We start from the raw sequence: 14,280 nt of genomic DNA, 5'->3' as shown, positions 1-14,280 counted from the left end.
TGATTTTTAACATTATATTTTGTGAAAAGCATTGTTAACATTATCTGCAAACCATAGGTATGGAAATGGAGCTTTAAAGAGGCTAACTCCCAAAGGCAGCACCCCTAAATAGAGGACCCTGGATTCCATGAATCTTTCTTCCATTCAAATGTGGATATCAGATGGGCAGTTGGAAGTGTAGGCTCATGAGCAACACCCAGACTAGAGTGGGTGGAGTCATATAATGGAGAAGTCATCCCTTGAGCTGCAGTTGTTGGATATGACCACCAAAGAGGTGGAAATTGTAGAGAAAAAGAAGTCAGGGGATGGGACCAGGAGAGAAACAGCCACATTTGGGAGGGTTAGAACAACGTCCTCAAAAAGATAGGAAGGGAATGAGAAGAGTAATGTGCTAAAGACTAGAGTTATCAATTCTTAAATGCTCATTATCTTTTTCAAAGTACCATGAAAGTTTAAAGGAATTTTAAGTGAAATACTCATGACCATGATCCACTGATTTTTGAATGCTATAAACATGATGAAAACAACACTATGGGCCGGGCACAGTGGCTCACGCCTGTAATCCCATTACTTAGGGAGGCTGAGGTGGGCAGATCATGAGATCAAGAGATTGTGACCATCCTGGCCAACATGGTTAAACCCCATCTCTACTAAAAATACAAAAATTAGCTGGGTGTGGTAGTGAGATCCTGTAGTCCCAGCTACTCGGGAGGCTGAGGCAGGAGAATCGCTTGAACCCAGGTGGCGAAAGTTGCATTGAGCTGAGATTGTGCCACCGCACTCTAGCCTGGGTGACAGAGCGAGACTCTATCTCTAAAAAAAAAAAAAAAGAAAGAAAGAAACCAACATTGTGTTTACATTGATGGCTAGCATCAGTTGTTTGGTGTTGATGATAATAATAATAGCTAACATGTGACCAGGTGCTGTAATGTAACTCGTGTCTGTAATCCTAGCAGTTTGGGAGGCCAAGGCCAGCAGATCACCTGAGAGGTCAGGAGTTCGAGACCAGTCTGGCCAACATGGTAAAACCCCATCTCTACTAAAAATACAAAAATTAGCAGGGTGTGGTGGTGGGCACCTGTAATCCCAGCTATTTGGGAGACCGAGGCAGGAGAATCGCTTGAACCCAGGAGGTGGAGGTTGCAGTGAGCTGGGCTCGTGCCACTGCACTCCAGCCTGGGTGACAGAGTGAGACTCTGTCTCCAAAAAATTAAAAGAAAAAAAAAAAGCTAACGTGTGTTACCTATGTCACATACTCACATTATATTGCATGTAATCATTTACTCTTCACAATTATCCTATAAGGCAAGTATAGTGCTCTCTAGTTTACAGTTGAGGAAACTAAGGTACAGAGAGGTGAAATAACTGTGTCTGCTGTCTCACAACTTTAGTGTATCCAGTTGGCTGCACAATGGATTTTCTTAACTGCTGCATTGCACTGGGCAGCACTGAAGCAGGGCAGATTAACAAAGGCCAGTCTTTTTTCTTATCTTTCTTGCAAAGAACATTTCAACCTACTGTTAATTTTTTTTTTTTTTTTAATTTAAGTTTGGCCTTTGCTTACTTGCAAGTAGAACAATTGAAAGCATGTCAGAACAGTGCCATTTGATGTTGGAAGAATCTAAGCATCATTCCTGCTCTGAAGAACTAATGGTCATCATTTACATGGGTGCTTATGACTGAAAAGGTCACGAAACAGAAAAAAAAAAAAAAAAACAGCAAAAAAAAAAAAAAAAACAAAAACAGCTGTGAGAGAAAGATACACAGGGACAGTTTGGGTGGCAGTGTCATATCATTCATCAGTTTTACAATAGTGTTGGCCTTTGTCAGCATTTTCTAAAGGAAAAATCATAAGGCAGCAAAAACAAAGAGCCACAAATGAACAAAACTGGACACAGGTTAAGACTTCCTTGAAGACTTCTGAGACTATCTTTTTGCTTCAAAAAGACAGTTTCTCAGTCCTGTGTTCTCTAGGGAATTCTGCCAACAATTGTTTTTTTCCCATATCTGCTGCTCTGAGTTCCTCCACCTTTCCTAGAGTGGAAAATATCCTGATTCCTTAGTGCCTTTCTGAATTTTCGACTCCATTTCACAGAAGCAACCTCAGAAATTGTATCAGCATGAAATTTTGTTTTGAGTCAAGGTGTTTCATTAGCTGTGAAATAGCAGAAGAGGTTTTGCTATTTCTATTTTGGACTCATAGAAGAAAATGCAAATGGATCAAAATCTATTATGCTTAGGTTTGAATGACTCCCTTTTTCTCATTTTGTTGGAGGATTTCTCAGATTCTCTTAAGGCCCTGTTGGTCTATATCTTTCTTAATAGGATGTTGAGGTGGCGTAATGCATCCCTTATCACTGACTTGCATGTGTGACATGACTTGTATATTAAAGCCCAGTACAACTTAGTCTTCCATATTTTTTATCATAATATTCATTGGTTAAATAAACTCCTGCTTAAGCAGATAATACACATCAGATAATTGTATCATACTCATGTCTCCCTTGATATAGTATGTGTTTCACATGGATGAGATATTCTTTTGCTCCTTCATTTTTGTTTTATTAACTATGTTTGTCCTTTTTTTTTTTTTCATGTAAATTTAGGGCTGTGCTTCAAAGTTTTTTTTTCTTTTTTTTGAGACAGAGTCTCGCTCTGTTGCCAAGGCTGCAGTGCAGTGGCACGATCTCGGCTCACTGCAACCTCCACTCCTCAGGTTCAAGCAATTCTCCTGCCTCAGACTCTCTAATAGCTGGGATTATAGGTTCCTGCCACCACGCCTGGCTAATTTTTGTATTTTTAGTAGAGACGGGGTTTCACCATGTTGGTCAGGCTGGTCTCAAACTCCTGACCTCAGGTGATCCACCTGCCTCAGACTCCCAAAGTGCTAGGATTACAGGCATGAGCCACCATGCCCGGCCTCAAAGCTTTTTTTCTCACAGTAAAACTATGAGATGTGTTAATTTTGTTCTTCGTGTCGAAACCCTCTTTGGTAGAGGGTCTTTGGATATAGTATATCTCCTGGCTGCTGTAGGCCACTAGATTTATTGCTGTAAAGATAAATTCCAGCAGCTTCGAAGAGATTTTTTAATGGGTGTACTTTTTGTCAAAAAGCCTTTACAGAGTAGGTTATGGCATTGAACTAATAGCATGTAGAAATCCAGGTTTGGAAAAGATGATTCTTCATCCTTTGGGATCTGCCACCGAAAGGATGGAGTATTATTCTAAACAAAGTGTGCGTCTCAGTTTTTCTCACTGCCTTGAGAAAGCCTTATCCCAGAATGCTTTGCCTTTGAGCTCTCCCCTGCTCTGGCTTTGATGGTATGAGGGTTTCTGGATTGAAATTAGAGATATTTACATCAATATCTAGGTTAATGTCTAGTTGAAGCCGGTTGGGTTTCATTCTGTATTGCTTGAAATAAGCTCTTTCTGACAACACTGGTAGGTTTCTTTTGTTGTTGTTGTTGTTGTTTTGTTTTGTTTATGTTTCTTTTAAATTTTAATTATAACCCATCAAGTCTTAAGCGATTACTTCTGGGTAGACTCTTGATGAATGTCATAGCAGGGTGTTTTAATTTAATAGATCCAGAATAACATCTGGTTCTAATATTTTAAAAGCCAATTTATATGGAAATTTATTTAATACACAATCAATACATGGAGACTTGCAAAAATCAAAATCAAAATGGAAAATCAATCTACTGTGCTGTAGTAGGTCTTCTGTTAATAAAGGATTTTGCTCATGACTGGTTTCAACTGCTACTAGTTAACACTCAAAATATCAGTTTAGACAAGGTAGCAACATATTTCTCATACTGAAAAAATAGGAGGTAGTTAGCCCAGGGTCAGTATGTTCTCTTGTAACAGGGACTAAGTTTCCTTCAATCTTATTGCTCTGCTGTCTGCATGACTTCTATTCCTAAGGACACCTTGTGGACCAAGATGGCTGCTGGAACTCCAACCATTACATCTGTGCTCCACTCAGGAGGAAGGAGGAGGGTAGGGGTGGAAGGGAAGAAGGCTAAACTTTTCCTTTTAAGGACACTTTCTGGAAGTAGTAGACAACAATTCATCATATGATCATATTTAGCATGAAGGGAAGATAGGGAAATACATTTTTTTCTAGATGACCACATGCCCAACTAAAAACTGAAGTTCATTTGTATGGAAAAGGGAGAGAATAGATATTGGGGAACAGTGAACCATTCCGGCCACATGGAGTAATTGACGATTTTCACAGATCTTTTACCTTTTTACGAAACATTTAGAAAAGTCAACTAGTTCTTATTAGTAGATAATATATGTATTATTATATGGTTTAGCATGGTATTTGGCACATTGTATATAATTATCAACTTCTGATTGGCCTATTTTAATTCTAACCCTAAAATGCACCTAATTTCCTATGTTATGGGTCAGGAAGCCTTTAATAAGGGACTTTTCATAGATTGTGTCCTAGTCTTTATATAATAATAACAGCAGCAGCTAACAGGGCAGAGAGATCATTTGCACTAGGGTGTCCAGAACACTCACGTATATGTAAAGTGCTGTTCTCTACTTCTCTATATAGAAGACAAATGAACAATTATACTTGTTTATTAAATGATTTCAAGGTAAAACTATTATCACAGAAACTGAAGCTCAGAGAGGTTAATTGGGAAGCAATCTAGAGAAGCAGTTGAAAACTATCATGCCTAGTCATTTGGATTCAACTAGAATAGTAACTCAGCTGTTTCCACTGGTGAGATCACCTTAGATGGGTTTCTTAATCTGTTGAATCTCTTTGATAGTTTCTTGTTTTTGCAGTCAGGCAGTGAATGAAATAGTTAGGATTCAGGAATGTTTTCCCTGAATCCAGGTTTTTTCCAACCTGCTTTTCGGTAGTACTCATGTGGAAATTTCTCTGATCACACCTGCCTCACAAGAGAAGGCAGAACTGGTATAGGGTCTAGAGTTCAACATGATTAAGACAGTCTCCCACCACATAGTCTTTATCCACACAGATGCCCACAGCTCTTTACAAAGCCCTGATATCAGACTAGGCAAGAGTTTTCTAGCTCTGGAGGTTCTCATTCCTGTGCCCTACAAACTCATATGTCTCTTGTATGTTCTGTAAATACAGAGATAGGTGCATTAGGGATACAAAAAGACTCCAGATGTTCTCTGGGAGGATAGTGGCACAGAGCCAGGATGTTCCAAACTTAATAATTTAATGCCACTTTCTTTGTTTGTACCTTATCCACATATATCAGTACTTTTGGGTCTTTAATCCTTTTCTTTATAGTCACTTTTTAATTTTCAGCAGCTTTATTCTGCGCCAGATAGCTAGGAAATCCAGCTTTGATATGGCAATGAAATTTACTTTCAAATAACCGTTAACATAAGTATAACCATTACAGTTTTTACAAAGTGCATACGTCTTTTTACATGGCCCCAGTAGTAGATGGATCATATTTTGGGAAACCCAGAATAGTGGAAAGGGAATTAGCCATGAACGTCTGTGTTACTGTTCTCAACTTGTATGACTCTCGGCCAGTTATTAATTAATCTTTCTGAACCATAAACTTTCTCACTTGAGAGATGTAGAGAATAATATCTACCTCATCAGTGTTGTTCTAAAGATTGAATGCGAAGATGTAGCCAAGGAGACCTGCATGGTGTTTGGCAGTGTATCAATTGTTTAGCAATTAGTAGATCCTTCCTTCTTTTTTTTTTTTTTTTTTTTTTTTTGAGACAGAGTCTCGCTCTGTCGCCCAGGCTGGAGTACAGTGGCCGGATCTCAGCTCACTACAAGCTCCGCCTCCCGGGTTCACGCCGTTCTCCTGCCTCAGCCTCCTGAGTAGCTGGGACTACAGGCGCCCGCCATCTCGCCCGGCTAATTTTTTGTATATATATTTTTTTAGTAGAGACGGGGTTTCACCGTGTTAGCCAGGATGGTCTCGATCTCCTGACCTCGTGATCCGCCCGTCTCGGCCTCCCAAAGTGCTGGGATTACAGGCTTGAGCCACCGCGCCCAGCCGGTCCTTCCTTCTTGAAGTCTGAAAATATCAGGCATGCAAATGGAAAGTATCCTCAAAAGCAAGAAACAGTGAAGAGCCATGAAGATTTCTATAGAGGATAGTAAGCCCTGTGAAAACTAAGAATTGGGAAAGGCTGAAGTTTATTAGAATGCAGTAGGAAGGGAAACACTGGACAGGTGGAGAGCCATTCTTCCTAGTCTTTCCAGTTATCTGGGCCCTTAATGTCAACATCAGCATCACCTGAGAGCTTGTTGGAACGTTGAATCTCTCTCTGACTTCTCCCCAGGCGTACTGAGTCAGAACCTGCCTTTTAACAGGGTCCTCAGGTGATCTGCATGTGTGAGAAGTTCCGGGCACTGATATTCCCTGTAAAATTTATTTCTAGTAGGAGGCTAGTCCTTGCATCACCTGGGCCTTGCTTCTTAAAAATGCTGATTCACAGGCCCAATCTCAAGCTGGGATCTGGAATATTCGTTTTTAGCCAGTATGTCACATGATTTTCAGGGCAGTTGTTTGGCAGACTGCTACACTAAGGCTTAAACCAGTTGAAGAACTTTGTTCTTCAAAGATATTTGCATTCCAACAAGGAAGGAAGCTTTTAAGAGAAAAACAGCCCTCATTGTGGTTTTAGTAAGCGTTAAGGGGAGGACATGAATTCAGCTTATATGTGCCTGGAATCCCATCACAAAGCCACATAGTAACAATGCTTCTGAGAAAGGCAGTATCTTATCAATGTCATATTTTTTCTTTTTTCTTTCTTTTTGTATTTTACATTTGATTTTTTTTTAACATTTTGTTTTTTAGCCGTGCTATCAAGACTAATCAGGACCTTCTCCCAGAAACTCCATGGACGCACATTTTCTACAATGATTTTTGGGGGACTCTTCTAACCCACAGTGGGAGCCACAAGTCCTACCGGCCACTCTGCACTCTTTCTTTTCGCCTGAACCATGCCATTGGAGGGTTGAATCCCTGGAGCTACCATCTTGTCAATGTCCTGTTGCATGCAGCAGTCACTGGTCTCTTCACAAGCTTCTCCAAGATCCTCCTTGGTGACGGATACTGGACATTTATGGCTGGCTTGATGTTTGCTTCTCACCCCATTCACACGGAGGCAGTGGCAGGAATCGTGGGACGAGCCGATGTCGGGGCCAGTCTCTTCTTTCTCCTCTCCTTGCTCTGCTACATTAAACACTGTTCTACAAGAGGCTACTCAGCCAGAACCTGGGGCTGGTTCCTGGGGACAGGACTGTGCGCAGGATGCAGCATGTTGTGGAAGGAACAAGGAGTGACTGTTCTGGCAGTTTCAGCAGTTTATGATGTCTTTGTCTTTCACAGGCTGAAAATAAAACAGATATTACCTACCATTTACAAAGTAAGTGATTGTTGGCTCTTGAGCATTGGATTACTGAGTAATCTACTTGCTTACTCCTTTGCCACCATTTAAAAAGCAAATTTGTTCCTCTGCAAGCAGAATTTAAAATAAGTTCCTTTTTGATCTTCGGTAAGTGGAAGTGCCGTTTTGACCTTTCTGTACTAAGCAGGGTTTTAGTCACTGATTGTTTTATTTCTCCGGTTTCTTACTTTCACGATTTCAAGGGTGGTAGAAGACTAATTTTGCCTTGTAAAGAATGTGCACCTTTATGATTTATTGAGTTCTTATTTCTGTATTTCTGCACACATTGTCTATAATCTGATAAATTGTCTGTAATGTGTATTTGTAAAAAACAACACGGCTGATAATAGAGCTAGATGCTAGGCTTCACAGGGGAAATCCTCTGCCATTTGTTAATATTACTTTTCCTGAGTTGACTTTGGAAAACAATCCTTCCCTTCAGTGCACTGGGAAGTCAAATTCTTAAACAGTGAATCATACTCACCTTTTCCTCGTGATAGTGCATAAGAATAGAAGAGTCAAAACAGAAAGGGGTTATTACTGAGTTTCTCCCTGTGACCAATTAAGACCTTTGCCTCAGGGCATAATATTTGTTCTCCTGTATTCCCTTAGTGGTATCCAGCGCAAAGTTGTTTGAAGGTCACAGAAGCATTTTAGGATCCCCATACACTCGAAGTTTTCTGCTAGAGCATTAAGGAGAAGCATTGAGGGGATGGGGCATCTTGAGAAATTTGCCTTCCCATCTCCCCATCCTGCTTCACTCAGAATAAACTCATGGTTGCTTTAACTTTGACGTGAAGACTGAACTGGGCCAGGGTTTGCAAACCTTGGTCATATTTTAGGCAGACTCCCGCCTATCTTTTGGACACAAGTGAGGAATTAAGATTTTGGATACTTGGCTATGAGGAAACTGTCAAGTTTTCCTAGTTTTGAATACTTTTTTACCGTTGATTGCTAATTTTATTTAAATTGAGAAGAAATTTAAAAACAAATTGAGGCAAATGGAATTCGAAACATTTATTTTTTTAAATGCCCCCTTTTCTTTTTTCCACTTAAGAAGCAGAGTGATCTCTGCTGTGGTTTTACTCTGCTGGAAGCCTAACCTTTTCACTTAGAGTATTAAGGGCTTAATGAAGTTCTTTTGTGATTTCAATTAAATGCTGAAGCTTTAAAAGAAACTCTGGTTGGAGTTTGATGCTTGAAAACAACATATGGTTTGAAAGTCAAGCTCTTAATTTCAAATCAATTTTAATTCTTTCAAAGAGATTTAGAGAGTAATTGTTTTCATTCAACACAATGTCATCGACAATAGCAAACTGTTTTATTAGAATACAACTAGAAGTGTAATTCATGCTCCTTGTCCTTAGGGTGGTTGTGATATATTTGAGGATGCAGGCTCAGGGCTGGCTGTTTCAGGACCTTGCATTAGTTGCCTGTGAAATATTGTGATTTCTTTTTTCCTTTTTTTTTTTTTTTTTTTTTTTTTGACACGGGGTCTCACACTGTTGCCAGCCTGGAGTGCAGTGGCCGGGTCTCAGCTCACTGCAAGCTCCGCCTCCTGGGTTTACGCCATTCTCCTGCCTCAGCCTCCCAAGCAGCTGGGACTACAGGCGCCCGCCACGTCGCCCGGCTAGTTTTTTGTATTTTTTTAGTAGAGACGGGGTTTCACCATGTTAGCCAGGATGGTCTCGATCTCCTGACCTCGTGATCCGCCCGTCTCGGCCTCCCAAAGTGCTGGGATTACAGGCTTGAGCCACCGCGCCCGGCCCCTTTTTTTTTTTTTTTTTTTTTTTTGACACGGGGTCTCACACTGTTGCCAGCCTGGAGTGCAGTGGCGCTGTCTTGGCTCACAGCAACTTCTGCCTCCCAGGTTCAAGCGATTCTCCTGCCTCAGCCTCCCGAGTAGCAGGGACTACAGGTGCGTGCCACCATGCCCAGCTACTTTTTGTATTTTTAGTAGAGATGAGGTTTCACCTTGTTGGCCAGGATGGTCTCGATCTCTTGACCTCGTGATCTGCCTGCCTTGGCCTCCCAACATGCTGGGATTACGGGCGTGAGCCACCGCACCCAGTTGTGATTTCTTATACAGAATTTCCTTCTTACCATCTCATAAGTTAGGGAATTATTTGGCTATGATGATTCAGAATTTACTTGTCGGACCTTATGAAGTTCTCTGAGAAATTTTCAGTCCTCTAAACTTATTTTCAAGGGCAGAGTTGCCCACTGCAGTACTCCTTCCTAGAAATATGTTCTATATAATATTTGGGACACACTTACAATAGAAAATTATTCTTTGTTTCTCTGGAATTTAAATTTATCTGGGCATTCTGTATTTTATTTGTCAACCTTATTCATGACAGCTGATTCAAAAATAAGAAATACGACTAGCAAGGAACTCTTGAGACTAAAGAGTGTGAAGTTCTCCATGTTAAGAGAAAGAGCTTAATACTGTTGAAGGTTCAGTGTCCTGAGAAGTTTCCAGATGGCTCTTTGTCCAGACTCTCTTGGCGACCACTTGCAGCGCTAGGCAATGGCAACAGCAAGGGGAGTGGTCGGGGCAGTAAGACCTTGTCTGATATTTGCTATTCTATCATAGCTCTTTCTGTCATTCTTCGATTTGGAGCCAATGAGCTTAGTAAGAACATTGGCATAACACATTTTATAGATTTTGTTTTGTTTTGTTTTGTTTTTTGAGACCGAGTATTGCCTACGCTGGAGTGCAGTGGCGCGATCTCAGCTCACTGCAACCTCTGCCTCCCGGATTCAAGAGACTCTTCTGCCTCAGCCTCCTGAGTATCTGGAATTATAGGTGTGCACCACCAGGCCTGGCTAGTTTTTGGATTTTTAGTAGAGACCGAGTTTCACCATGTTGGCCAGAATGGTCTTGATCTCCTGACCTCATGATCTGCCCGCCTCAGCCTCCCAAAGTGCTGGGATTACAGGCGTGAGCCACCATGTCCAGCCGATTTTATAGATATTTAAGGACCTGTATAGATCATCTTTGCCACTGTCTTCATTTCCTCCTGGGGTGTGCAGAGCCAGAGAGATGTGTAGGTAACACAGAAAATGATGGAATCACTAGGACTAAAGCACGTATCTCTGACTATCTAGTGAATCTTTACTATACTTTGATAGTGTGAAGAACAAATACAGGTAAAGTCAGTTGACTACCCAGTAGAAAGGAAACTAATATGGAATAGAATCTTAACTCACAAGGGCTGAGTAACCTTGCGCTGATTCCATGATCTGTTTCTTCATCTGGAAATGAAGGTGGCTATAGTTCTTTCCTAGAGTTGTGAGGATTATTTGAAATTGTGGAGTGTTCAGTGTTAGCTGGAGTGTCCAGTATTTGGATGATACCTCAGACATATTAGTTGAAGTGAAAGAAGAAATGTCGATGGAAATGTTGATTCTTTATCTTTTGGCCTCTGCCTTCTTAAGATAAACTTCTAGTAGTCTTTACACATTCAGTTGTTTGACAGCATGTGAAATAAGGACTGCTTAGTAATCGACCAAAGCTGGAGTAAGCAGATTTAAGCACAAACTTTCATTTAAAATCTCATGCTTGTGAGACTTGTAAACACTGCCATAGAATCTGTATGAAAGTTATAGAAAATTCCATATTCTGTCTGTAAAATATATAGATTTCTATGCCTGGGTTGAGTTAGAGGAGATTCTTTCTGAAGGAAGTAGTCTGAAAGGCTTTAGAAGATCCATTCAACCTTAAAAAATAATCATCTTAAATATCTTACCAATTAACTCTGCATCCTGGTTATCATAGTTTGCCAGATGAGATAGATTTCCTTGCCCTGTTAAAACATAACTTATATATAAATGGAAAACTCCAGTATACAAATGTTAACCTTGTAACTCAAATTAGGGAACCAGATAAGTAATGAAAACCTAAAAATGTGGCCCTCTTAAAGCTGGAAATTATTAGGGCCAGAGGGGCAAGGCTCTTGGCTGAATTTGGCCAGTTTTGATTCCAGTTTACCATTGTCTTGGGTGTTGCTTAGGCTTGATTCTATATCGGGATGTAGTGATCAGACCAAAACTAACAACCCCATCCATACTCCCAAACCATTTACAGAATTTGTCTTGAGAATGATTTCAGAGAATGGGAGTTTATATTCTGTTAAAGAATTTTGGTTCATCACCAGAAATGTTATAAGACTCATGCAAATGATGTGCATGTCATCAGACTTTTGCAATTTTGCAAAGGAAATATGAAAGTTATATTTTTCTTTGATAAAATATATGGGAAATAGTAAGTTCTTGGCATGGAGTAGATATTTTATTTAGTATTTAATAAACAGTATTTATATCTGCCAAGTACTATTCTTAGTGTGCTAAAAATGTTAACACATTTAGCTTATGTAACAAATGCTTATTGAGATAAGCAATATGACTTACAGAATAATATGGTTGAATGCTGACAAACTATAATTTTGTCAGTAATTTTGTCAGAAAACATTAAGTATAAAATCTTCAGAGGTATGAATAAAAATCAGTGTTTTAGAGTAGTCGTAGTTCTTAGCTTCAGGATTTAATGTATTTCTTACATTATCTTTGTCCTTCACCATGCATCTGGCTTATAGTAGGAACTTAGTAAATTATTGAATTCACACTTAAGATTTACTTTTTAAAAATATGTGGCTGAAATGTTAAAGTGAAGTCCTGTACTCTCCCCTTTATACAATGAGAATTTCATTTCTGAGTTAGTGGGGTCTGGAAGGTAGGGTTGGAAGACACTTACCTTTTCCTTTATGTTAGGAAAATAAATTGTCTTGACCTCTCACTAAATGATTGTTTTAGCATTACTTAGATTACTTTCGCTCACTTAGTTTTATGTGGTCAAAAAATAAGGGGGGAAAAGCCCTTGAAATACACTTAGCCTTGCAAATAAATACTAGACTTTTATCTGCCCACAAAATTTTTTACAAGCCTCTCATGACCCCAGGAGGTACATGGGTAATAAAATCAGTAAAAGCAACATTTTTCTTATCCAGCATCAGTCATTGCTTGCCTAGTGGCCATTTTCTGTGCTTATTTAACATCTGTTAACTGTTTTAATGTGGAAACATCTCTTTCCCCTTTATTAGCCACATAATCACTTATTCAGTTACAGGTGGAAAATTTTAAAAATCTGAAAGTCCACGTAGCAATACTAATACTAGCCTAAGATAATTTAGAAAAATGAAGCCCTTTTAGTTTGATGTTTTAAAAATTTCACTAAAGATGATTACCTTGGTTTTGCTAAAGTTTATGTAGTTGGTTCCAAGATGTGCATTATCTTGATAATCTCCTTTTCTTAAAATTGAATTTTGTGACTCTTCCAATAAATAAAATTGTTATACGGGAAAATTGGAGACATTGAGATTTTCCAGTCATCTCTTTCTAGAAATAATTTTCTTGTTTTAATGCTAAGCAGAATGTGAATGATGGAGGTTGCCCATGGGCAATGAAGTTTACCTTTGTCTTATGTGTTGCTTAACTTGATTCTACATCCAGATGTAGTGATCAGATCAAAACTAACAACCCCATATTTCCAAACCATTTATAGTAGGGTTTATCTTGAGAAGAATTTCTGAGGGTGTGTGTTTATATTCTGTTAAAGATTTTTAGTTCATCACTGTCTGAACACTAAAGGTATTAAATGTAGTGTTTCTGTACTTCTGACTATTTTGTGTGGCTCTCTATAGAGAAGAGCATGCAAATAGAGATGCATAGCCTGCAGGTGTTTGAATAGTGAATCCACATGTGCTTTTTCAATTAGCAGCTGGGGATGGTTTTGATGGAATCTGTTATCATTTATGGCATTGTCCCTTTCGTTTCTAGACTAGGTTGTGGTTTTGCCTAAGTTGTGACCCCCATATCAATTGCACTGAATGAAATATGATATATTTACTGTTTGTGATTTTCCATAGTCAACACCTGTGCCGCTCTCCTCCAAGTAGTATTCCCACTTTTATGACCCCCTTTCCTTTCATTTGCCTTACACTTGACTTAGCGCGAATTCAGAATATAGCAAGATGCTCTGATTCTGATCACAATATTTCTTAGCTTTATTGAAAGTGTAAGGCTGTTTGTTAGGCACTCACGAATGAATTTGGATTTCCTCCCAGTAAACTTGTGGTATTTAATATTCATGACCTGTAGTACTAGAAAACTTTGAACAGCTGCCAACACTGCTAACCAGATAATAGCACAAATAAAGTCAAGATTCAAAAATATTTTACAATTCAAAAAGTCAAAGATTAATAAGATATTTTATTCCTGCAGTCTGGCTCCCTTGTTCAGCTGATTTAAGGTGATTCTGTATTCCAGTTGCAGTTTAAGTTCAAGTTAAGTAATTTAAATTTGGGAATCTGACTACCATTTTAAGCATCTACAATGCTTGCATTACAGTGTTAATACTTGGAACAACGATCTGTTCACAAAGTATCATTTAAAAAAATTCATCTTTGTGCCAAGCACCATATTAGGCGATATAGGGATTCAAAAAGGAATCGAAAAGAACATGCCAATATGCCAAGACTTTATAGAGTAGTATGAAGTCAAGAATAGTGCATGTAAATATAGAACTGAAATTCAAGCTGGGAAGTGGTAAGGGTTATAAGGGAGCCATTGAGACTGGTGGGGGAATTGAGAGAAGGAGAGATTACTTTTGGTTGAGGGGATCAAGAAATGCCTTCTGGAGCAGAGACATTTGAGTAGAACATTGCAGGGTTGAATATACAGACATTTATAACTGGAGAGGTGAGGAAGAGTAGAGGGTACAGCATGAGCATTACACAGAGGAAAACTCACAGAAAATGATGGGGGACCATGGAGCAGTTGTTTTGGCAGTTACACAGAGGACAT

At 39.3% G+C, this 14,280-nt stretch overlaps 1 protein-coding gene across 2 annotated transcripts in view; it reads left to right on the top strand.

Annotated features, from left to right (window-relative positions):
- The window catches only part of TMTC2 (transmembrane O-mannosyltransferase targeting cadherins 2), a 445,065-nt gene that overhangs the window by 161,028 nt on the left and 269,757 nt on the right, over positions 1-14,280 (top strand). For both annotated transcript variants that reach the window (XM_033221143.1, XM_033221144.1), the window contains exon 2: positions 6,825-7,395. In XM_033221143.1, the coding sequence (XP_033077034.1) occupies positions 6,825-7,395 (571 nt within the window). The remainder of the gene's footprint in view (positions 1-6,824; positions 7,396-14,280) is intronic.

The sequence above is a fragment of the Trachypithecus francoisi genome, unplaced genomic scaffold (assembly GCF_009764315.1).
Source record: "Trachypithecus francoisi isolate TF-2019V2 unplaced genomic scaffold, Tfra_2.0 Lachesis_group11, whole genome shotgun sequence".
Taxonomy (NCBI): Eukaryota; Metazoa; Chordata; class Mammalia; order Primates; family Cercopithecidae; genus Trachypithecus; species Trachypithecus francoisi.
The sequence above is the reverse complement of the archived record's forward strand: the minus strand, read 5'-3'. Positions and strand labels throughout refer to the sequence as shown.